Source organism: Marmota monax, unplaced genomic scaffold, assembly GCF_021218885.2.
Source record: "Marmota monax isolate L192 unplaced genomic scaffold, Marmota_monax_Labrador192_F-V1.1 WCK01_AAM20220418_F8-fsc00145, whole genome shotgun sequence".
NCBI lineage: Eukaryota > Metazoa > Chordata > Mammalia > Rodentia > Sciuridae > Marmota > Marmota monax.
Genome location: NW_026695201.1, coordinates 3335769 through 3361715, shown reverse-complemented (window position 1 = coordinate 3361715; position 25947 = coordinate 3335769). Strand labels below are relative to the sequence as shown.

The 25947-nt window shown below is 46.3% G+C and overlaps 1 protein-coding gene across 3 annotated transcripts in view; it reads left to right on the top strand.

Moving 5' to 3' along the window:
* Window positions 1-3285: 3285 nt before the first annotated feature.
* Kcnj10 (potassium inwardly rectifying channel subfamily J member 10) overlaps window positions 3286-25947 on the top strand; it is a 32607-nt gene continuing 9945 nt past the window's right edge. The window contains exons 1-2 of one of the 3 annotated variants that reach the window (XM_046429063.2): window positions 3286-3529; window positions 5799-6002. In XM_046429063.2, the coding sequence (XP_046285019.1) occupies window positions 5976-6002 (27 nt within the window). In that variant the 5' untranslated portion in view covers window positions 3286-3529; window positions 5799-5975. Of the gene's footprint in view, window positions 3530-5798; window positions 6110-25947 lie in introns of those variants that run through there. The other 2 variants (XM_046429064.2, XM_046429065.2) reach the window with 2 other exon arrangements.

The following is a 25947-nucleotide window of genomic DNA, read 5'->3' as shown; positions in this document are numbered from 1 at the left end:
ATATGTGTTATTGGTGTTAATGATCTCTACATAAAAGAATTCATGATCTAAAGGATTATTAGAGTGGAGAAAGACTGAAAGTAAAAAGACCAATTAGAAGCTGCTACAGTAATCCTGTGAGATGGTGTCCCAGGTTATTGCAAAATAGTAGGATAGAGAGGAAAGGAGCAATATTTAGGTGATTTAGGAAGCAGATAACTTTAGCTGGACTGGTAGCACACATCTCTAATTCCTGCTACTTTAGAGGCTGAGGCAAGAGGATTGCAAGTTCAAGGTCAGCCTGGGCAACTTAGCAAGACCCTGTCTCAAAATAAAAATATAAAAAGTGTAGCTGAATGGTAAAGCAACCCTGGGTTCAATCCCTAATAGAAGGGGGAAAAAGAGAGAGAGAGTAAATGTATTGATTAGATAAGGAACAGGAAGTAAGGAAAAATGAAGAGTCTGCTTAGCAGGCTGCTGTGTTTCTGGTTAGGTTATATAGTATATTCACTGTGGAAGGAAACAAATGAAGAGGAACATTCATGTGAGCAAGATGACAAGTTCTACTTTTAAAGTGCTGAATTGGAAAAGAATATCCAAGTGGGTTGGAGGTACTGACACATGGATGATAACTGAAGCCAAATGCTTGGATAACATTTTTGGGAAAATATAAATACAAAATGAATGTCTATTAATGATTCTATAAATCATTATAGTTCTTTGGTTTCTTTTCTCTGGTGTTGTTTATTTTATTTTGTAGTTTTACCAAAGCCCCCAAATTTTCTCTATCTCTGAATGTCAAGACTGTGGGCTCTTTAGAGATATTTTAGATATTCGGTTCCTACTGCCTTCAAGATCTTAGAGCAGCCCTGCAGAGTGGCGTTTAGAACACCTTAACACAGCCCCTCATTTCTATTTGCAGGAATAGAGGGTATGGGGAGTTTGAAGAAAGCCTAGAAGACAGTTTCTAGTACATTGTCCTTATGCCTACTGTATTTCTCTCCTTTGGAGTAAAGTTCTCTGAAGGGTGACTTGTACTTGCCAACATTTTCTCACTTTCTAATGATAACCCCTTGTAATCTAGTTCCCACCTTGATCACTCTTCTGAAACTGCTTTCAAATGTCACTAGTGGCTTTCTCATTGCCAAATATTTTCACCTGCCGACACTGTTACAACCTTCTCTTGAGCAGTTTCTCTTTCTTTGACTCTTTCTTTGACTCCTGTCTGCCTGTCTGGTGGATTCTCTGGTACTCTTTGGGGATCCTTCTCAGTTTCCCAGTGTGAGAATTCCTCACTCTCTGTGTCAGGCTGTCTTTCCACTGTTCAGTCTTTGTTGCAAGCTACCTCGCTGTCATGGTTTCAGCCCACCCTGCCTTGGCAGCAACTTTCTCCGTCTCTCTCTGGCTCCAACCCTTCTCCACGACTCCCAGTTCTGACCTCATGGTCTCTTCTTCCCCATCTCAGTCCTTTCACCAGATTGGCTCCTCCCCTAGCTTCTTTACGTCCATTAAGGATCTCATAATTTTCCTGATTGCTCAATTTCAGATTTTAGGATGATCCCTGAAGCCTCCCCTTTTGCTTGTCAAGTTGATTCTTAAGTTTTTGTTTTCTTTTTTTATTTTTGGGGTACCGTGGATTGAACCCAGGGACGGTGTACCACAGAGTCATGTCATCACCCCCGCCCCTTTCCTTCTTTTTTTAAAAATATTTTTATTAGTTGTTGATGGACCTTTATTTTATTTATTTATTTACATGCAGTGCTGAGGATTGAACCCAGTGCCTCACACATGCTAGGCAAGTGCTGTACTACTGAGCCACAACCCCAGCCCACATCCTCAGTCCTTTTGTTTCATTCTGAGACAGAGTCTTGCCATTCCTGAGGGTGGCTTAGAACTTGTGATCCCCCTGCTTCAGCCTCCAGAATTGCTGAAAGTACAAGCATGTGCCACTGTGTCTGGCTTTTTGTCTTCTTTTGACTTTTCTGAACCCCAATATGTTTTATCCATTCCACCTTTCATTGTTACCACTTTGATTAGGCTCGCATATCTTCATGCCTGAATTACAACAATTATTTTCTATTTAGTCTACTTGCTAACTGTTTCCCCTTGATTCAAACCTGCTTGCCCTCACCTCAATACAAATGGTGCCTTAACTTTAGCCCAGTCCTTCCTTCTTCCCCAATGAAGGCTTTTTGAAAGGTACACTTACCCATATATGGCTTTAATTTCTAGTCTTTTTGTCTCTGGATTTGTACCAACTGAATATGGTAACACTGCTTGTTGATGAGAAGTTAAATGTCCATACTGAATGAAAATGGGAAACAACTATGCTCTTCTTTAATACATGCCAAGAGTGGAAATTATGGATTAAAAAAAAAACTCTAAAAACACGGATCCAGGTAATGAAAGAAATCTTGATGATGAAGTGAAGTCCTGCGCATGTTGATAATGCTGAGAACCACTTCTCTATACCCTAATCCAATGGAACAATCTCATGCTGTTTTCCCCCCTCCCAAAATGGACTTTATTTTCATTTCCCTTCAAAACTTTGCTTAGGTTGTTCCTCTGCCTTAAGTGTCTTCCCCACCATTTCCTATCTCCTAAATCCTCTGCATCTTTTGGGACCCTCAGCAGATGCCTGTCTTTTTCCCTCCACATCTGGGAGCCCCTTAAGTACGGTGGCCTTTCCCTTTCTGCAGCCTTCAAAATCTCCCACACTTTGCTCCTGTTCCGGCCTTAGCTTCCTTTCCAGGAGAAGCCGCTGCAACTGGGGATGATGTTCTCATTTCGCACCCAGCACGGCAAGGATTATTTAGGAAATGGTGAACAACAAAAGTTGAGCTGAATAATACAGCCCCGTAGCCCGGGAGCCCAGGCCAAGCTTGCTCAATCTCACTCCCAGGCGCAGCCCGCCCGGCCAGTGGACCAGTCCTGAATTCATTTCCACCTCATTAACTCGGCCCCAGTCCCGCCCCCGCGGCTCGCGTTCTGGTTCCTCGTCTTTGACAGGGCCGCCTCCCTTTTCTTCCTTCTCTCTTCCCCTGTCATCTTGCCAGGTCGGCTTCTATCGCTTCGCATATCGTCCCTTCATCTCTCTTTCTCCCTGACTCTGTCTGGGTCTCAGTCTTTGGGTGTTCCTGAGCCTCCATCTGTCTGGGTCTCCGCTTCCTTGCCCTCTACGCCCCGCCTCCTGGCCAAGCCCTTCCAATCCCCACCGCTCGGGCCTGGCGCTCCACTCTCCCATTGGTCGGTTCAGGGCCCCTCCGCCCCCGCCCGCCCGGCCCCCCTCCCGGCCCCTCCATTCACACAAAGTTTGGCTCCTGTGCTGCGGAGGGAGGGGGCGGCCCGGCCCGGCCCAGCTCTGCCCCCGGCCGGCCCGACCCCGGCCCCGGCCCCCGGACAAGCCCTTATCTGATCCCAGCTCCCGGTTTAAGAGTCCTGGCCCAGCCCGTCGCACGGCTCCGCTCTTCACTCCTGCCCTCCCCGTGTTGGTCCATCTGTCCCGCTGCCCCGCAGCCCATCCGAGGGACCACTCCACTTTCGACCCAAGGTAAGACCCTGGCCCTGATGAAGGAGTGCTGCCGCCCTGGCCGGGGTCCTGCTTATTTAACTCTTCAGAGACACTGACTTGATTCCTACCCTGGCTGGCCTCAGCAATACATCCAGTTCCCCCTCCTTCCACCTTGGGTAGTCCCAAATAGACCCTCCTGGGAAGGGCTCCTCATACAGGGTACTTTACCCAGGTTGGTCACCTCAGTCCTTTCTTCTAAGGAAGGACCTTTCCTCATGTCCCTCCCCTGGCAGACCTGCAGCTCTTCCAGTTCTTACAGCAACAACCACACATAACCATGCACCGCCCCACACTCGCAAACAGACTGTGCCCCCTCCTCTCAATATGGAAAGGTTACTCTTATGTTCCCCCATACAGTGACACACTCATAGTGACACCCACTGAAAACCAGTTCACACAGGGGAGAAAAAAACACAGGTTAGAGGGAGACAGCCGCCTGGTGTGCTTGCCCGCCCCTTGCCTTCCACTCCAACTTGGCTCTCACCTGAAGACCGCTCCCTATTGCCCCCCACCCACACCCAGCTATCTCAAGCCAAGAGTTCCAGGAAAAAAGGAGCAGAGCAACTCCTTCTAGAGTAAGAGAGGAGACTGGGATCTATAAATTCATCCTCCCAAGGGAGATGCCCCTTCCCATCCTATCCCTCCCCACACCAGGAACTAACCAAGGGCGCTTGTATTAGGAAAGACATGAAAGTTGGAACTTCCTGATTTGGTGAAGGAGAGCTGAACCCTAGGATAGGTAGAAGGACAAAACTAGAAAAAAGTGGGGGTAGGGCCTCTGGTATCTTGAGATTTATTCCAGTAAATGGCAGGCAGTGGCAGATGGAGAAATGGGGGTGGTGAAGAAGCCAGTTTAAATTTGGACCCCCAAAGAATCCAAAGCCTAAAGCCCAATAAGCTTGTATATCAATACAAATTCCGGCTACAGATTTCTGGCCAGTTTGCTCTTGCTGTGGCGCTTGAATTATTTTTCTCCCCACTGGGACTCCCCTCAGGTAGTCTGAGAGAGAGGTGATAGTGAAAAATTTGGTGCCCACCTTTTTAGGGGTGCTGAGGAGGGTGTGGAGTGGGTAGTAGGAAGCCAGCCCCAGAATGGGCCACTAGCCATCAGTGAGTTTAGTTTAGTTTTATCCTGAAACTCTCTCTCCCTGATCTCCAAGGGTTTTTGAACATGTTCCTGGCATGATGATGGGCGCCCTTCTGGGCCAAGGGGTAGGACTCATTAATTCCTCAGGGTGTAGACAGAGATCGGGGGACCAAGTCTAGAAGGAACCAGGTGTCCGGGCTCCTAGCTGGTTCTTCAGAAAGGAGAGTAGGGGGAGGAGACGGAGGGAAGGCATCAAGCCAGGGAGAGGGTCCAGGGCAGGACTGTGGAGGCAATAGGCATGGCCCGGCAGTGCCAACTCCCCCCTGCCCCGAGAGTCCTTTGGTGGTGTGGTGAGGGAGGGAGGGAAGGGGGGGGAGTTGGGGGTGATCTGGGCCAGTCCAGCCTCCCAAAGCTCTTGCCAACCTGGGCCTTGAAAGGAGCTGCTGTTTTCTGAGCCATCCCCCCACCCCCCACCCAGAGCCCAGAGCAGCCAAGTTGTCTCAGTGGATATCAAATGGCAATGACTCTACTGACTGGGGGGTGGGGGGTGGGAGTGGCAAGGGGGGCAGGGTTATGGTCCCATTTCTTCTACAGCTCTAATGCAGAATCTCACTGCTGCCCCCTACCCCAAAAGGGAAAAATCTGTCTCCCCAACATTGCCCCACATCCAGTGTATGGGTGCATATGCTTGTCGGGGAATCACCTATCTCTGCTGGCATTCCCCCACCTCCTCTGTGTGGCCCAACTGTACCACTCTGCATGAAGCTCATTTACAGCTCCAGCTTTGCTGGCTTGGGCTAGAAGGGAAGAGACTGGCAGAGGACCCAGGGACCTTTCTTTCCTTGTTCTCACTAGGGACCTGGGAGGCTGGGACACTCAGATCTTGGTGGGTTCAGATGAAGTTCTCTGGAGTTATCTTGGGATTGCTTGGATAAGGTGTTTAGGGTTCTTGGGGGTAAGACCTATTTCCTCAAAGGACATTCTTGGGCCTCCTAGCAAAAGATTTGGTTTCTGTGCATAAGATGGAAAAATAGGTTGAGACCTCTAACACTGGTGGAGAGTGAAGGAGACATTAGGTGATGAAGCCCCTAAAATTTTCTGCCAAAAGTTATTTAGGACGGAAGAAAAAACTTCCATTCTTCCTTCTCTCTCCCGGCCTAGATTCTTCTCTTGCCTGACTGGTCAGTGCTACTGTCCAGGCTGAAGCCAAGCTGTCCAGGACAGTACTGAGGCCCTGGAAGGGGCAGAGAGAAGTCCTAACACAAGAGAAGTCCTAACAGAGAGAAGGGGCGGAGAGAAGTCCTAACATAAGAAGTCCTAACAAGGGACAACAGTGAGATGAAACTGCAGAAAGATTGGACAGAGGTTTGGAATCCAAATGTTGTAGCACCCAGTGAAAAGCGGTTGACTGGGGCAGCTCCGGAGAATGACAGCTTCTTGAATTTACTGTGTTATCTCGGTCTCTTTCTCAGGTTGAAGTTAAATGCTCTTTTTTCTTCATCTGTGTTTGGTCGCTGCCACTTTTTCATGGAGTGCATCCTGAGTGGTTCTTCTTTGCCCCCTCCCCCATCAGAACCTTGAAAGGGCAAAGAGAATGGGATTGTGGGAGAAACCCTCCCGTGGGTGTCTGCCAGCCTGGAGCCTGGATTTGAGGTGGTAGGGGAAGGGGAGGGGCTGGCTCTGGAATGTGGAAGAGAAGTCAGAACTGAACTGTGTGGCCTTCAGGTCTCTAATGTAGGAAGGGAGTATATGGCCCTTTTGCAGCTCTTCTAGTAGGTTAGATTTTGGGAAGCACATCCCATAAGAAGAAAGACATTTGAAATGAAGATTAGGAAAGAAAGAAAGAGAAACTTCTGGGGGGAACTAAATAAATAAAAATTTAAAATAAGAGCAAAAAATAACCCCTAAACATAAAAACTCATCATGGAAAGAGCTCATCTGAGAGGTGCTCTGAAGTTCACAGGTGTAGAGATTATTCTGACAACAGTCAAGGGGCCTCTTATGGATGGCTGGACTACATTGCTGTCCCAGACCTCCTTTTGGGTTAAGATCACAGCCTTGAAGTCAGACTTCCTGGGTTTAAATCACCTCATCCATACAATGGGGTTAATAATAGTTTTGAGGATTAAAAGAGTCAATATTTGTAAAGGGCTTAGAAGGTAGTTAGCATGTTAAAAACTGCTCTTGTTGGCTGTTAGGGTTCTCCCAGCTCTCTCTTTCTACTCTGTCGTCTCTCCTGGCTTCTGGGCCTTGTCCCAGCCTGGCATGGTTGTTTTTCTTAGACTCTGTCCTAGGTCTCTATCTTCCACTCCTTTGGAGTTTGGGAAGATGGAAGAATGATCAAGTAGTTTAAGATGAGTTTCCTATTTTATTCCAGCAGGCTGGTTGTCACCTGAGTCTGGGTCTCCACACTCATAGTCATTCTTCCTATGAATTTTTACTAAACAGATGTCCTGTCTTCAATTCAGATTTGGTAAATGTGAACTGAGCTGTTGAGCATCCCCAAAATAGTTTCCTCTCCCATTCATTCCCAGTAACTTCTGGCTTCTACCAGCTTCTCTCTATCCCCACATCTCCCGCCTGCACTCCCCACATAACTTTGTCTCTTTTTTTTCCTCTTCATCCTGTCTGTCCTCTTCCTGCTCTGAGTTTGCCCCAACTTGTTTCAGGTTTTAGTGTCTTCTTCTTCTGTCCTCTGATTAGCCTGTCCATCCCTTCAGCCTGCTTGCCTATGGCAACCTTCTTGATGACCTTCCTGAAAACTCCAGACTCTTTCCTTGATTCCTTCCCTTTGCTCCACCATGGAATTAACACTAGAACTGTCCTCATGAAGTATCAGTTTTTGCCCTTTCCATTGGCATCAGATAAAAGTTTCCCAATCAAGGTTTCCAAGATTGCCTTTCCCTCTTCCCTGCAGCACCCATATCTCTTGGGACTGTGTTCTTCAGCTGTTCTAGGGGACCATATTCAAGGGCAGTCTCTGGGCCACACTCTTCCCCAATTCAGGACCCTCACACAGGCCATTCTAAGTCCCACCCCTCCTGCAAACCACCTTCTTTCTGTTTCCCTCTCTGCTCTGCCATCTTGCTTTTCCCTTACAATATGACTTTGCCCAGGATGCCCTATGCATGATGATGTTGGAAGAGACATCTTGTCTTCCTCATCTGATTTGGGGGTTCCTCTAGAGTAGAGCCTATGCCCCTTTAGGGGACTCCCTGAAGCAAGGCATCTCTTCTCTCCCCAGACTCCTTGGCACCCAGCAAAATGCCTGGCTCCGAGAACGCAGAGTGGCTACTGTCCAGCTTGACTCTAGCCAGGAAACCTTTCTGTTTGCTTATTCTGGGGGAGGACCCTGGCTTTAAAAGCTTCTTTGGGCATTCTATCGTAGGGCATATGTAAGACCCCACTTTCCAACTCTCTGGTGATCCTCAAGAGAGACTTCTTTCCTACCACTTCCCCATCCTGAAGAGATGGCTTCACCCTAAGATTGCAAACAGTAGCCCCTGGAACATCCAATTTCCTGTCCTCCAAGCATTGTTGGCTCAAATACACACAAAAAGCATGTGGGTGTCCAGGCCCCACAGAGTCTTTCTCTAGGGAGGTCTGACTCCAGTCTGATGCTGGGCTTGTCAGCCAGTGTCTGGAGTGGAAACAGGGGTTAGAGATCAGAGTCTGACTTGGGATGGTTCCATTGTCTTGTACATACCTCTGAGCAGGGGCTTGCAAGGTAGGAGATGTGGGGATACCTCCGGGTATAGGCCTTGCCTTTTAGTGTTACATTGTCTCTAGACTGGCCTCCTTAGCTCCACCCGCGGTCCCAGTCCCCTTTCTAGACCCAGGCACACACCTTCTTACCATGTCTAAATATTTCTGGATGACCCTATTATTAAACAAAAAAAAAGACACCGGCAGCTGGTGTGAGGAGAGAGCTTCTGAGGTTAGCTAGAGCAGTGTAGTGCCTCTCAAACTTGTTGATCTCAGGACCCTTTCACACTTCAAAGTTACTGAAGATTTTCAAAAAATTTGTATGAATCACATCAATACTTACCATGTTAGAAATGAACATTGGGGAGATTTAAAATCATTATTAATTCATGGAAAATATAACAGCAATAACTCTACTTCCTGTTAACACAAATGACACATCTTAATGAAAAATACCTAAATTTTCTAAAACAACAGGTTTAGTAAGAGTGACGTTGTCTTACATTTTCTCATCTGTTTAATGGATAGCTTAATTTTAAAAAGTTGGTTTCTCCTATCTGTTGCTATATTCAATACACTGTAATGTATGTCATACAGCTTCTAGAAAATTCCACCTAACACTCTTGAAATTATGAAAGTGAAAAGAGCAAATAATGTAATATAACATTATTATGAAGATAGGTTTGACCTCATAAAACCTCTGAAAATGTTTCAGGAAACCTCAAGGGTGCCTAGGCTTTACTCATTTTCTTTTCTTTCTTCTTGTCGTCGTTGTCATCGTTGTCTTCTTCTTCTTTAAGACAGAAGTCTGCTAAGTTGCTGAGGCTGACCTTGAACTTGTGATCTTCCTGTGCCTCCCAAGTTGCTTGGATTACAGGCATGTGCTACCATGCCTGGCTTCTGCAAACATTTTCAAGGACCCTGGGCCAATCTAAATTTCCTGGCTGATTTCCCTCAGCCAGGTCTTTTGAATGTTTTCACTAGGGAGATTGTATGGGAGTAATGGTTAATCATGTGGGTACTGGGGGCAAACTACCTAAGTGAGTTTGAATATTAGTTCTGCCACATACTAGCTATGTGATGTTGGGCAAAGCATTAGCATCTTTGTGCTTTGGTTTTGTCATCTGTACAATGGGACTTTAACAAAGTGCTGGCTTTTTAGAGTTTCTGATAATGAAATGATACGACATTAGAAAAGTGCACAGTAATGTGAACTCTTACTAAATTCCTGAACCTTGTCCCTGAATCCATTGCTCATCAGACCAGAGTAGAAAGACACAGAGGTGATCTTTCCATATTACACAGGGGGCCTCTTGACTCAGATAGGGCAAGTGACTAGTGCAAGGTCCCAGGGAAAGTTAACAGGGTTGTGGAACTCTGAACCAGGAGTCTGACTGTGCTCTCTCAACTGGACTCTATGAGGGAGAGTTTCCAGAGAGTGAAGGAAGCCCATATATCCTATCCCCCAGCAGTCCCAGCTGACCCCACAGGACCCATAGAATATAGCAGAAAGCCTTGAGGATAGATGGCAGGGAAGACTTCCTGACCTCAATAACATCTGAAAAGAATAGAAAGAAATCTAGGAAGGCATTTCTAAACCTAGGAGATTCTTCTGTCTTGCCTTGGAAGAGCAACCCTGTACAGTGCTCTAGTTGTCTCTTCTGGCCCCAGGGAGAAGAAGTCTGTGACTGGGCAATACTATAGCTCAGGTAGTGTCCATCTTCTGCAGCCCATTGCAATCATTGCCCTCTTCTCAGATCTTCTGCCACCTGACCCTGAGCCCTTTCATCCTTTCTCTGCCCTTTGTGCTGTGACACTGGACAGAACATGGCACCTTGGGAAAGACAGCTGGTGTGCTGGGGGAATCCCTGGGGGGGAGCAGACAGTGGGAAGGGAGGAGGTAGATGGGGAGATAGACACACACACCAAGGAAGGGCTCGTCATAGCTTATGGCCCTTGAGCAGAATCCCCCTGAGCTGTTCCCCCTTTTCAGGTCTGCACGCCTTGGCAGAGGTGTAGGGGCTGTTGTCCCTAGTCACCATGCCGGATTCCTCCTAGTGCTTTCTTCATTCTCCCATCACAGCTTTGGAGGTCTTATAAGAGGGTGGCACCCCCAAGGAAGCAGAAGCCCCAAGATCCCCAAACCCTGACAACATATTCTTTCTGGGTTTTGGGGGCTGGGATCCCTCCCCTACTCCCCAAAACCTGACCAGTCTGAGACACAGCCTCTGTCCCCGTGGTGGCTCTGGGGTTTGGTTTGAGATCTTGCTGTTTAGCGCTCTGCATTTGCTCTTCTACCCACACGTGCCCTGGACTAGATGGAAAACTAAGGTAAGAATAGGTGGATTCCTATGGCCCACCCACTTCTACAGATCAGCCAGGGACTAAGGGGCCTGGTCTCCTACAGCCCCTTCCCACCTCTCCTGTCCCCGTGGCTGTCTCCGTTTAGAGAGTCCTCTCCTGGAAGTGGCAGGTTTGGGGGCCCTCATCAAGTCTCCCTCTCCTGACTCCTGGGCAGTGCCCCCAGGGGAGCCCCTGTGGGTAAAGGTCTCCTCAGTCTCAGTCCTGCCCCACCCCCTTCTTTCTAGTTGCCAGCAGCCCCCCAGCTCCCGCCCCTGGGCTGTGGGACAGCGAGAGGGCTGAGGGGCTGGCTCTGCATACTAATGTCCTGCCCATTGTCAAAGCCCCTTTGTGCCAGAGAGCTCCATTGAGGCGGCTCTGGGGCGGGCACAATGGGGGCTCTGTCCCTGAGTTCCCCCAAACAGTCACCTGCTTTCAGAGCCTCCCCCCACCACCCCCCAACCGCCCCAGTGTCCGGAGGGCCCAAAGAGCACGGGGGAGTGGGCCCAGGGCCAGGGGGAATGGGCAGGGTGACCCCCCCACTCCCTGGGCAGGCTGGTGAGATGGGCATTTGACAGGGCAGCAGACTGCGGAGGGCACAGGAGGGGATAGGCCCTGCTAGCAGCGGTGGGGGCAGTCTGTGGATGGAGTTGGAATGCAGGTTCTTTGAGACCGGGCAGGGGCACTCGCAGCCTGCCCACACCTCCTTCTATATGCCCAGCCTGGGCCTGTGGCTGCCCAACCCCCTACTCCTCCCACCACAGGGACACCCTTAGGCTCATATATGCAGAGACACACAGGCACGCACTCATCTATGCGGCCCCATACACAGCTCCCCCAACACGCCCAAGTAGATGTGCCTAGATGCAACGTGCCATGCCGGGCACACAGACTGGCACGTCAACACTCCCTGCCTGCCAACACATGCATCTGCACACTTTTTCTGCCCACCTCACCCAGGCATCTCAGCACCATCCCCCCCACCCCCCACCCCCCCACCACTCCGCCCCGCCCCCGTGGTGCCCCAGCTGCCCTCTGCTGCTCCAACACAGGTTATAACAAGTTTGCACTTGTTGTGACCTCAAGAATGTAGCCCTGGGGCGAAGAATGTCCTGCTGCCCCAGACCACACCTGCTTATACGTTAACCACAGACATTAACCACAGACACAGCCTCTGCTGAACTCTTGAGCATGGCTCCCTCCACCCATGGAGAGAATCTAGCAGGCCAGGACCCCCACTCCAGTGCTGAGTCAAACACACTGGATGGAAGGACATGTGAATACTAATCCCATCCTGACCCAGTACAGGCCCAGGGTGACCAGCCTTTGCATTTGCCCAGCGCACTCTGGCATATTCCGTTCTCTCACTGCTCTATGAGGTAGGTGAGACAGTCAGTATTTTCCCAGAAAGGCTCTGAGAGGTGAGACAATGAGTCCAGACAGTTGGTGGCAAGGCTGGGACAGACTGGTCTCTTGCCCTAGGGTTTGTGTGTATGCATGTGCTAGTTATCTCTTGGCTCCACTCAGATGACCCTGTACCACTGTAGAATATTAACAGAACTATATTTTACTTACCTTTGTGAAAAAATGGGGACATGGTTGCAGTTGGGAGTAGGGAGAAGAACATCAGGATCTTAAATTGGTTTCTGAGTCTAGAAAGAACCTTAAAAGTTCACTTTGACCCTTCCACATGGTGCAGGCAGAGTGAGCCTACCTCCTTCCAATTCCTACCTTCCCACCATCCCCACTCCTGCTCTGACTCTGGATCACTGAAGGGAATAACTTTATAGCCTTCTTCTGTGAGTAAGTACTTCAAGATGCCCAGGTCTGAACTTCCCAGGGACTATCCTATGTCTGTACAAGAAGCTGTGAGGAGTGTGTCTGACTCTCCTACTCTTCTAGTTTGGGAATCTTCTAGCAGCCTGGAGCAAATGATGTAAAAGAAGAGAAGAAGGCCCATTGGAATCCCAAGGACTTGAGGACTGACTCCACTATGGAGACCTGGGAGTGTGGATAGGTCACAGCTAACTTGATAGTAGTTTGCTCCTCTGTCAAAGTTATTGAGCACCTATCTCCATGATGTTTCCCTTACATGAAAATTACACAAAAGGGCTGCAGCATTTTTCTATTCTTTCTCTCCATTTGCATTTTTTTTTATACTGGAGGAACCCAGGGGTGCTACCACTGCACCACATCCCCTGTGCTTTTAAAATTTTTTTCTATTTTGAGACAGGGTCTTGCTAAGTTGCTTAGGGTCTTGTTAAATTGCCTAGGCCAGCCTCGAACTTGCAATCCTCTTGCTTCAGCCTCCTGAGTCACTGGGATTACAGGCGTGTTCCACTGCACCTGGCTTTCCCTGTTCCTTATCTAGATGTCCCCCACCCCCTGTTCCTGGATTCTGCTTGCACTGTATCATCCATCTATCCTCGTTTCTCTCCCAGCTTTGCTGTGGTTTTTCTGCCTCCAAATGTCCTTTTAAATGTCCCCTGATGGAGAAAGAGGACTGCTCAAAAATAAAACTTCAACTCCCTTGCTGTATTGGGGCAGTTAGTTATTTTGGGAGAGAGGAAAGCGAGACAGTCACTTCTGAATCTAGTTCAGTATCTGGTCAGTGTCTGTATGCCACTCCTGCCCCTATCCTTCTCCTAAGTGAGGAATGTGGACAAAAAATAAATGGAAAGCTAGGAACGGGTGATGGTGGACCCTCTTGGACTTCTCTGTGAGAGGGTCAGAGGTTGGTCTCTACATACTAGACAGTAGCTCTAAAGAAGAAAGGGAATTAAGAGGACACCTGTCAGTGAAGGTGGCTTGAGTATGAATTATAGGTCCAGAGTACCTATGGATCTCCCTCTCCATCAAGGATGCAAATAAAAGTAAATTGCTTAGGCGGCCACAGATAACATTTGGCTGAACAGGAAACATTTCCTGGGTTTAAAATATTTCTGGATATAGGGGAGGGACAGGAAGAGATGAGGAGAGGTCCATTTTTTGCTTCATATTGAACAAAGTTTGGGTGGCCTGGGAGATAGTTTCAGTGACTCTCAGAGCCCCCGTGAACCATGGGATTTCCAACTGTTTCCGAGGTACTACTCCTTTGACCATTTCCATGGTCCCCAATGAGAACATCAGTGAATGTGTCCCCTCCACTTCCCAGGGATCTCACTATTTGCCGTTTATTCTAATTTGTTGGCTTATTTCTGGACCAGTTGCTGCAGGGGGATGAAGGACACCCATGAGATCTTTTGGATGGGAGGGTCAGATGGATCACATCCCACTGTGACTATGTATGTACAGGGGAAAAGCTCCGTGGAGTCCAAGGTTGGCTCCACATCAACTGGCACTTTGGGACCCCAGGGTCAGATCTTGGAGGAAGAAGGAAGTTGGGATGAAGAAGGCCAGTGTTATTACTCTGATTCTGATATAAAATAACATGCCCTACTAGTTAGCTTGGGAAAGTTCCTCACCATTTTTAGCCCTTGGCTTCCACTTTTGTGAAATGACGGGCTGAATGGGTATCCATGGAGGGCCTCTGAGCACCGATATTCTATGACACAGCGCTGAGCAGCAAGATGGCAAGCACATTTTGGTTTAAGTGGCCCTGGGTCCAACTTGCAGTGCCACCTCTTCTTTACTAGCAGTCCCCCTGGGAAGGTCAGCTAGTCTAAGTCTAGTTTCCATACTTTATGTGAGAGCAATGCTATAAGCGACCTCCCTGAGGGGACAGGATGATGCACTGTGTGGACCACTTAGCACAATCCTGGAACTCCGAAGGGACTGAGACAGGTGAAGTTCATGGTTACTCTAGAAACATAGAGAAGGGTGCAGCTCACATGGTCGCTGGATTCATCTTTTAAGGTTTTCCAGAGAATGTAGTATCTAAGCTGAGGACTAAAGGAGAAATTAACCAGGGAAAGTGGAATGGAAAAGGGTCCAGGGAAGAGGCTCCATTATTTGCAATGTACTCTTGGGAGGAAAAAGCATACTGAGTTCCAGGTCAAGAGAAATTTGGTGTGGCTGGGGGATGGAGTATGCATGTGAGGGGGTGGATGGATGGAGGATAGAGAATTATCAGTGCTGGGGAGGTCTGCAGAAACCATGTTGACGATGCACCTGTCCTACCTGTCCTTCTAGAACTTTGCAGGTGGAGTCCCTCTGCTTCTCTTCTGCCCTTCTTTCCCAACTTTTCTCTTTCTCTTTTTCCTAAGACTCATCCTTCTTGTCTTGGTCAGATAGGCACTGGAGGCTTTGAGGCCCCTAGGAGGATCTATTGGTCCAAAGCAAAGCTTCAGCTTCAGTGCTGTCTGACTCTGCACTCTGTAGCTGTTTGGGCCCAGGACTGACATTTTCTGTCTCTCTCCTTTCCCATCATGAAAGATGTGTCTCCTCTGATGAAGACTCTGTATGTCTGGCACTGGGGCACCTCTGCTAATCACAGTGTGCTGACTGTGAGCCTGTTTCCCCATATGGCCATCCTCACTATGACAGTAGTGATGGTGTGGTTGAAGTGGGGCTGAGGATAGTATGGAGTAAGAACTGAGAGAAACCAGAGAGAAGACAGCTCCCCAGTTTAGATTAGAGGCTGATGGGGGGGAATTGAGCCCGTATCTCCCAGTGCTATAAGTTCAATGGGAAACTTGGAGGAAGGACTTCCCAAGGACAAAGCATCATACTCAGTTGGAAAGAGGACCTAAAGAAAGACAAATAATGGAGAATATCAATCTCCCAGGCTCTTTTAAGTTTCAGAAATATAGCTAGGTGGTGGCACACACTTGTAATCCTAGAAACATGGAAGGTCGAGGCAGGAGGATTGCAAGCTTGAAGCCAATTGGGCAACTAAGTGAGGCCCTATTTCAAAAAGAAATAAAAGGGGCTGGAGACATAGTTGAGTGGTAGAGCACCCTGGGTTCAATCCCCACAATAAATAAATAAGTAAACACATAAATAAATAATAAAAAATAAAAAGTAGTGAAGAAGGAGCTCAGTGATAGAGCATTCCTGGGTTCAGTCCTTGCAATTAAAAAATAATAAATAAATAAATAAATAAATAAATAAAAACACTAGGGACATAATTTAGTGATAGAACACCCTTGAGTTCAATTACCAGTAACCTTTAAAAAAAATCCAGAAATACCAGGCACTGAGGAGGACACAAAAATGAACAAGATACAGTTAAGGATCAGTTCAGGAAATATTCTCTTTGGGAAGACAGAATGGTCTTTCCTGGAAGGAGGAGGCAGATGCCTATGGCAGCTGCCCCAGGAATGTTTGCATTCTGGGGAGTAGCTCTGCCTCCCTAAGCATCCTATATTACCTCTTGGGCATCTACCAACTAGGTTCAAGCCCTCCCTTGTCACTATCCAAGATGGCAAATGAGAAAGTGTCCAGAGAAGGGCCTTCAGCTGGGAACTTGTCAGTATCCTCCTCTCTCTAAGGTGGGGATCTCCATCATGACCCTGGAACCTCCAAGGAAAAAAGTCCAGGCTGTAGCCTCTTCCCTCTCTAGTTTCCCAGACTCTTGTGACAGATCAGGCAATAGAACCTTATCTTCTAGGGCCTGGCCATGCTGGGCCTCAAGAATCCTACCAGCTTCCTGGAGTCCCTGAGTTTGGGGGCAGGTGAGATGACAGGGGCCAGAGGATAGTAACTAAGGGACTTTGCTCTATTTGGGATCCTCACCACATGTCTTTCTCACCTGCTGACAGGTCAATAAGGAAGCCTCATCCTGGGAATGATAGGGAAGTGGAAAAGAGAGAAGGAGTCCGAAGCCTTCTCACATTCTGTGACTGTAGTAAATCCTATTCCACGAATCACTGTTACCCTGGAGAAAACAGAAATAAGGCAGGGGGTTAGCTTGAGCATCGTTAAGCCCACCGGGGTCTAGAGAAGCAATGTAAACAAAAATTAATGGGACTTGGAGACAGAGTCCCATTAATTTTAATTTAATTGCTATTAAATATATGTTGACAAGTTACCTTACCTCTGTGAGTCTTAGTTTCCTTACTTCCATAGGATTTTCTCTTCATCTCCAAAGTAGGATAATAATAATATCCTTATTTGCAAAAGGCCTTACAGATTTCACACACTTTATTTCTCTCAAGTAATCCTGTACAACATGAAGTTTTATAGTCTCCTTAGATGAAGAAATCTAGAAAGATTAAGAGATTTTGTGTGTGTGTGTGTGTGTGTGTATCTCAATATCACATTTTCTTTATCCATTCATCTGTTGAAGGGCACCTAGAATGAAGTTCCCTTAGCTGGCACATGAAATAGACTGGGATGACAAATAGTGGCAAAGAAAAATAGGTAGGGACTTTTGGCTGTGACCCAGTCATGGCAGGATAAAAAATACTTTTTATTTCTTAGGTTTACTCCGTTTGATTGGAAATGGTTTTGCTGTGTTAAGAAAGATTCTGAGGCTCAGTCAGGAAAAGGCACTGTAATGAACTAGTTGGATCAGCTGAGGGGTGGGGAATGAGTAGTGATTCATGTGCTATATAGTTACCATCCCTAGCCTAGGATCACCAGGAGATTTCATGTTTAAGTCTTTTTTCTATTCTAAACAATTAATTTAAATTCAAAAGAATCAGTTAAAACTCAAAGGTAATCTCTGCCTTCAAAAAGTTCACAATCTCTTGGGAAGGATAAAGGATGCTCTAGCAAAACGTTCCAGGAATACAGAGATAGACTAAATATTTCTATCTCAGAGCCATGGGAAGGCTTCACAGCAGAGGAGACTTTGAAACAGACCCTTGAAGGATAAAAGGGATTTTAGATAGAAGAAAGGGGGCCTGGAGGAGTTGGGAGGACAGCGAGAGGCATTCTAGGTGGGAGGGGGATACAGGAGCAAAGGCATGGACAGGCAAGGAGAGTGTGCAGCATGTTCTCTTTGGCTAGAATTTGGAGAAGGAGCAAAAGGAGAGGCTGTGAAAAGTGAGGTGGAGTCAGATGGTGAAGGATTCTGAATACTATGTCAAGCCATTTGGGTCTCATCACAAAAACCATGGGAGCCCAATCCTCTAATGGACAAGTCAGAGTGGAGTGATGGGATCAGAGTGTGTTGTACAAAGGTATTGTGGCAGCCAAGGGGCTGGGAGTGAGGAAGGTGAGCCTGGGGCAGTTGGACCATGAGGTCATTGCAACAGTTCAGGTGAAAGAGAATACAAAGCTGATCTAGGACAGCCTCAAAGACATGGAGAGATACCTGCAAAGGCAGAATTAATAAGATCTAGTGATCAACTGGACAAGGGGCAGAAGGGAAATCAGGCGAGACTCTAAGGTTTTTTTGTTTTTTGTTTTTGTTTTTTTTTTTTTTTGAGGTACTGGGGATTGAACCCAGAGCCTTGTGCATGTGAGGCAAGCACTCTACCAACAGAGCTGTATCCCCAGCCCATCTCTAAGATTTTGAGCTTGGGCGCTAAATGGGCACTAATTCTGTGAACAAAAAGGGCAACATGAAAGAGACTGTTGAGGAGAGAGGACATGGGACCGAGCATGTTAAAATTGGAAGATCCTAGAAAGAGGGAGCCTGGACATACAGGGCAGAAGTAGGTGGAATCCATGGGAGTGGTTGAAACATTTGAAGAAGGGAGGATAGAGGGGTTAGGGCAGATACCTGAGAAAAACCAACATTGATGGGGCAGGGGGGGGAACCACAGCAAAACAGACCCATCAAAAGTCAACAGAGGCCAATCAATCATTCCAAGGACTCTCTACATACTTAGTGCTTCCTGACTCATAAAGAGTTCTTCTGTGCATGATCTCATTTAATTTTCCCAACACCTCTGTATTATTAGAACATTTTGTAGATGAAGAAATGGAAATTAAGAGATTTAACTGATTTTCCCCAAATCACAAAGCTAGATTAGCCTTAGTGGCTAATTGAGGTCTACAAAATCAGTGAATTCCTACCTCACTGCAATAGAAGCCAAATGACAGCAAGTCAGGAATGGACAGGCTGATCTTGGTCACTTAGGAGGCTGAGGCAGGAAGACTGCAAGCTCAAGATGTTGTCTCAAAATAAAAAATAAAAAGGCTAGGGGTGTAGCTCAGTGGTTAAGCACCCATGGTTCAATCACCAGCAACAAGAAGAAGAAGGATGGCGTGACTGGTCATTGGTCTCAAATGCTGCTGTGGATGGATTTAATGATTAGAAGGTCAGCTGTGACCTTGAAGTGAGCTTCCTGTTGCTTTACTTGCCACCCAGTATGTCTGTGTGAATCAAATGCAATTATTCTGAATTTGTACAAGTGCTTTGTAGGCTGCAAAGCCCTAGATTCTGAAGGTGGGAGTTACTATTATTTTCATTGTTAGTATTATTTGAATTATTTGATATTACCAATTATGACTTTTTTTTTTTGAATGGGGATTAAACCAGGGACTCATACATGCTAGGCAAGCACTCTACCACTGAGCTACATCCCCAGCCCCTAGACCCATTTATTGTTAACTGGCAATTTCATATGATTCCGCCTAATAGTAAAGGGAGTGGGCTTGGGTGTTGATACGGGCAGTGATGAGCCTTTGTGGAAGAGGGCAGGCTGCTCAGGCAAAGGCACTCTGAGGGATTGGGGAGCCCTGCCCCCTTGTGGTAGGGAGGTAACTCTTCAGCTCAAGGAGGAGAGTGGCAGGTAGCTCTGAAGTTTTGAGATTTGTAGGTACTCATACAAATCTCACCACCCCTGCCCTCCATCTGTAGTCCTGACAGTCCCCCTGCTGGAAACTCAGCTGAGACAGGGGTGGAGGTGAACTGTCCTGAGGTGCCTTTGTTTGGAAGGGTGTTTTTAATATCTAAATTAATTGATTCCTCAATCAATATCTTTGGAGAGAAGTTGAACCTAGAGACCTCTTATAGAGAACCCCAGGACCTAGACCAGGCCATGATTGATTGCAGAGCCAGGGTAGAGGTGACAAATGAAGGAGAGATCCTAAACAGACATATTCATTCAATTCTTCTCTAACCCAGCCCGACCCTCAGATTTTCCCCAATTTCCTGGGAACCTTTTCAATATCTCATGTCTTAACTGATAACAATAGGTTAACAACAACAATAGGAATTATTCCTAAATATGCCACTCCTTCTAGCTGAATCTTAGCACTAATAAATGATTTTCCTGGCTCTTCAAAGTGAGGAGGATTGGGTTAACATCTCCAAGTAGATGTTCTTCTGAGTGGAAGACCCAGATGGGGCCAGGCTAGCAGGCTCCCAGGATCAGTGGAGCTGGGGCTGAGGATGAAGTGGTACAGCATCTGTCCTCAATTGAACTGTACACAGTGCCAAGCTCCTCACAAAGGACCAACTCCCCGCAGAGCCCAGGATGTGCAGCCTTCCTGTCCCAGACGATGTTTAGGAGCAGACACCATGACTTGTGGTCACTTAGGGAGGAAGTATGCTGGGGATGCTGGGGATGGTTGGGAGAGCAGGTGCACAAAGAGGCAGTATGCCACGGAAGTCATCCTCCCACCCATTAGGAGAAAAGGGGGTCCCTAACACGTCACCCTCTGGGCAGTTTTCTGCAAGAACACTTCTCCCCAGAAGGGGACAGAAGGCACTGCCTGGGGATTGGGATGGAGGAAGGGGAACTGGTCCCAATCAGCTTACAATAACAGGCAGGGGTGGTGCCTAAACAGAGGAGAACATCTGACATGGCCCCATCTCTTTGTCCCTCCTTCTCTTGGAATAGAAAACACACAGGGGGGTCAGAAGGGCCAGGCAGAGGTCACAGACTCCCAGGAAATGCTTTGAAGGCTTTTATCCTTTCTTTTGATCAAACTATGAGAACTTTCCAAACGTTGACACAAGGGAAGAAAAGCCTATTCTTTCCTGGTCCAGAGTCTTGGTGTCAGGCTGGGGCCAGAGGATGGGAGGGCCAAGGGGAAGGAGACTCGAGGGTGGGAGACAGAGGCAGCAGTGACCCAGCTGGAAAGTCAGGCCTCTGGACACACACACTGCCCTCTTTTTCCCCACCTCAAGATTTGTGTGCATCTGGCTCCATTTCCATTTGTTTATTTTCCTTGGGGCAGGACAGGAGGGAGATTGATGAATAAAGACATTAAGTTTGAAAAGAACCCCAAACCCAACCCCATTCTTCTTGTAACCTTGAGAGCTTACATAATCCTGTGAGCTTTTCTTATTGCCCTTCCTCTTATACCCGTCTCCTTCCTCTTCACTTCCCCCTTCTCTCATTAAGAACATTTGGAAGGAGATGGAGATAGAGCTCAGGGTAGAGCTCCTGCCTAGCATGCATGAGGCCCACAGGGTTTAATCCAGTACCACCACCACCAATTAAAAAAAAACAACAACAACAACACACACATTTGGAAACCTGGAAATGCATCTTTTCAGTTCCCAGTGCAGCTGATCTCTTTCTGGAGGGTTCAAAAGTCACTATTCAAGTGGGCCTTGGTATCCAAAAAAGATAATACAGTTGATGGAAGGTAGATGAGTACTTGTTTCCTCCCTCCACTGAGGCCAGTGGGAAGAATGAGATTGGACCATAGTAGGAAGAAGTTACCTTAGTCATCTTCTAACATAGCACCTCCAAACTGACCCAGCAATGTTTTTTTGGATGAAAGAGGAGAAGGAGCTTGTGTTCTGAAGCTACAGAGACCAGCTGCAGGTGCCATGCATTAGATGCCCTTGAGATTTGTTTTGGTCTTAAGTAATATAAATGTCTCATTCTACTCTGTTGTGCATTCCTTGTTTATATGTATGTGTTTTATTTATTTATTTACTTACTTATTTCAGTACTGGGGATGGAACTCAGGGGCACTCTGCCACCACACTATATCCCCAGTCCTTTTGATTTTTTTTTTTAATTTTAAGATAGGGGCTTGCTAAGTTGCCCAGACTGGACTTGAACTTGTGATCCTCCTGCTTCAGCTTGCCGAGTAGCTGGGATTACAGGTGTGAGTTACTGTGCCTGGCACTTGTATAATATTAAAATATTGTTTTCCCTCAAGATTTTTAACATTGATATCTGAGGAAAATAGGCTAGAGTGAATCCTGTGACTCTAGTGCCTCTTGTGCAAGGGTGTGTGCTCCAGTTGGAGGGGGAACTGATACAACCTTCTTCCACAGTGAAAACCATGAAGCTGAGAGAAGTAGGGACTTGCCCAAGTTCACAGTGAGTCAGTGGCAGAGTTGAGACTGGCATCTGAGTCTTTTGGTTCCCAGTGCAGTGCACTTTCTTCCTGGCAATGCTTGCTGCCCCTTTTTGCTGGGCCTGGTCTTATCCATCCTTGTGCCTGATTGTCTCATTTGTCTCCAGAATGCTATGCATGGACACATACCTGGCTCAACTGTGAGATAAGTGTGGGTTTGGAGACAGCCTAGCCTCCAGTTCTGAGGCTCAAAACCCTTCTGCCTGTGAATAGGACTCTCTAAATACCTAGCACCTGGGTATGGTGACTGATTCTGGGACAGAGAGTGAGCTGGTGCTATCTATATATTTTTTTCTCCCTCCCTCCCTCCCTCCCTCCCTCCCTCCCTCCCTCCCTTCCTTCCTTCCTTCCCTCTTCTACCTCTTTCCCCTCTTGTGCTAGGAATTGAACCCAAGGGTGTTCTGCAACAGAGCTACATCCCCAGCCCTTTTTATTTTTAGACAGGTTCTCACTAGTTGCCCAGGCTAGGCTTGAACTTGTAATCCTCCTGCCTTAGCCTCCCACAACACCTGGCATAATTCCCTATTTCTATCTACCCAACAGTGACTGATTCAGAAACACCTTCCAATCTAAAAAAGTTGGATGAGTTAATTACCATAGTGGGCATTACCCCTATTTTCTTGGAAACTGCCTTCTTTTCTGATCCCACTCCCAAATCCTTAAATCTAGAGACCCTTTTCCAGAAAAAAATAGGGATAATGCTCAAGAGGATCCAGCACTTAGAGTATCTCTATTAATGTGGACAAGTAGGTCTTGGGAAATAAGAGAATAGTAGGATAAAGAATTTCAAAATAAGGGTTGAGATTAGCCAGGTGTGGTGACACATGCCTGTAATCCAAGTGACTTGGGAGGCTATGGCAAGATTGCAAGTTTGAGGCCAGTCTGGGCAATTAAGTTAGGCCTTATTTCAAAATAAAAAGAGCTGGTGGTATAGCTCAGTGTCAGAGCATCCCTGGGTTTGCTCTCTAGTACCCAAAGTAAGTAAGTAAACAAATAAATAAAAGAGAGAGTTGAGATTAGATGGATAGAATAGCATTATTCCTCCATATCACCATCTTTAAAAAATCAGACCTCTAGGATGGAGGATGGAGAAATTATAAGAAGAAGGATGATCCAGAAAGATGTGTAGAGAGTAGCAAGACAACATGGAGGGTGAAAAGGAGAGCAGAAGGGGGCAAACATTTTAGTAACAGCCAAAATGAAATTAAGATGGGGCAAGTGGGGTAGCACTTTTCTTCAGGTTTGGAAGAAAAATCTCAGCATATGATTTTACTCACTAAATATATTTCTTGGTCTGAATGGGGACAATAAAATTCTTAAAGGATTCTTTGGGAGAATTATAAGAGTTAACACTAACAGAGACGGAGATGGGGAAAGAGGATATAGACATGAACTGCCGGGAAAAGCAGCCACAAAGAAAGATTTTTGCTTCTAATCACCAGATGTATCATGCTGGGAATCTTTGCTAGGGTTCTTTTTTTTTTTTCTTTCTTTCTTTCTTTCCTCAGTACTGGGGATTGAACCCAGGGAATCTCTACCACTGAGCTATATCCCTAGCCCTTTTCCTTTTTTGTTTCAGTACACAGTCTCGCTAAATTGCTAAGGCTGTCCTCCAACTTGGGATCTTCCTGCCTCAGTCTCCCAAGTAGCTGGGATTACAGGCAAGCACCACCACACCCAGCTACCACTGCTAGTGACTCTTTTTTCTCACCAGTTAGGCTCCTGCCAACCACTTAAGGTCCTCTTCTCCAATTTTGGAATGTTGGATTTGATCATTGAAGGAAAATTCCCTGTAATATTAATCTGAATCTACAGTGGGAAAGACTTTGAAATATGATCAGAACCAGGTACAAATCCCAGCCCTGCTACTTAGAAGCTGTGCCCTCTGGCTTTCTGAACCTCAATTTCCTCATCAGTATTTTAAGGTTAGTAAGGTATGCTTTAGGGAATATTGCAAAGATGAAATGTGAAGTGTTAGTGTAAAGTAGGCCTTCAGTAAATGGCATTGACCCTCATTCCTTCCATATCCCCCAAATAAACATTTGAAAGAGGAAGTACTCCATGGTCAAAAATGAAAGTCACCTAGTGTTTCTGTGAGAGGATGCCCAGCAGCCTTGATTGAGTTCTACAGGGAAAGGGACAAGGGAGCTGTGGTTCCACACCCATGCTGTGGCTGCTGCCCAACCTTAAAAGCATGAAGCAGGCTACAAAGCAGGAGGCTGTTGTGGGATCAGATCACATCATTGTTTTTCCAGCTTGTCTTATTGAGGTCTTTCCTGTGCTGTCCCATACGTCAATCAAATGCCTTCTTATTCCCTGAGTAGTCCTGGATTTCCTCAATGTTATATCTTTTCCTCTATGCTGTTTTCATTGTAAGGTCCTTCTCTTTGATCCTCCCCTACAAACCTCAATCTTCAAATCTTGCCTATCCTGTAGGCCCAGTCCCAATGTTACCTCTCTTCATGGTCTTCCCTGAGTGTGGCTGTTAGGTTTGGAAGAAAAATCTCAGCATATGATTTTACTCACTAAATATATTTCTTGGTCTGAATGGGGACAATAAAATTCTTAAAGGATTCTTTGGGAGAATTATAAGAGTTAACACTAAAAGAGAAAACCAATTGAGTCCAGTGCCTAGGTGCTCAGCTAAGACATATTAGTTACCTCTCCAACCCTGATTCCTTAAGCTCGATGTCACTTTTCTCTTCATGAACTCCCCTTGCTCTTCACTGACACCTCTTCTGTGGCACTCATGACTTCCTTCTTGTTTTATAATCACTTCCTTGATCAGCTTGGAAGGTGTTTAAGGACCAAATCTTATCTGATCCACATCAATAATTTCAGTGCTTTGTTTAGAATCTGGTACTCAGTAGATGCTAAATAATATTTATTGTAACGAATGCATGAAAACACAACTCCAACTGTGCATGGTGGGCAACATCATCACACAAGAAAACATTTGGTTTGTTTGCATATCTATTAGTGTTTCTAATTAGTTATCTGGGATTTCCATGTGTACATGAAAAAAGAGAAAACATTATAAGAAAAGTCAAGAGAAGATACAAACAGGAAGGGGGAATGAAAAGCTCCAAAGGCTGTAGGACAAAGTGAAGTTTCATCCTTTCTGTCTAGGACAAGAGTTTGCAAGTGTCCTCAGTCCTACTATGAGGTCAGAGTCCCTTCTAGTTCTCCTCTGTTGACCCCTATGTTGGAGGGGTTTGGAGCCCCTTCTTCTCATTCATTCACTCATAAAGTACTTCTTGAGCACTTACTATGTGCTGTACATTGTGCTAATTGTTAGGACAACCAGGATATATTATTCCTAGAGTCTTCTTTCAATAGGCTTATTTGAAGTAGAAGTCAAATGATGTGACATGCACCAAGAGATGTGCCTTAAAGGGTATTGATGTGTATAAGTGTTGCATATGTGGAAATCCACAAAGTAGAGCTATAACTTAAAGCTGTGGATATAAGAGAAGGCTTCGTGGAAGAGGGATCATTTGAACTGGGCTCAGAGGCCAAGAAGATGGAAGAGCATAAACAATCATATGAAGGCAGGAAAGAAGGGAATGGGGAGTTGTTTGTTTCCTCTGATTTGTGCTAAAGGTAAGGAGTGATAGGAAATAAGGCTGGAAAGGAGGTTTCAGATCAGATCACGGAAGGCCCTAGATGCTAGCTTGAGTTTGACCTCTCTTTGGTAGCTAATGAGACATTAAAGTTTTGTTGAGCTAGAGAAAGAACTGAGACCATTATATTGTAAAGAAAAACGGAAGAGTTGGAGAGCCAGAGGACCTAAGCATAAGTCCAGCTCCACCATGCACCCATTCACATCACCTCACTGAGCCTTAGTTTTTCCATTCCTAAAATAGGAACTATGAGCTTAATATCTTCTAGGATAGTCATGAGAATAAAATGCAAAAGTGTTTTGTAAAGTACTGGATAAATGTTCACTGATTTATGATCAGAGGTGTAATGAGGAAGAGTAATCCAGTGGCAAAGTAGGATGGATTTGAGGAGAGAAAGAATGGATATGAGGTAAGTAGGAGGCTAGAAAGAAAGACCAAAAGGAAGTCAACGAAATGAAGGGAAGAGGCACAAGGAATACATC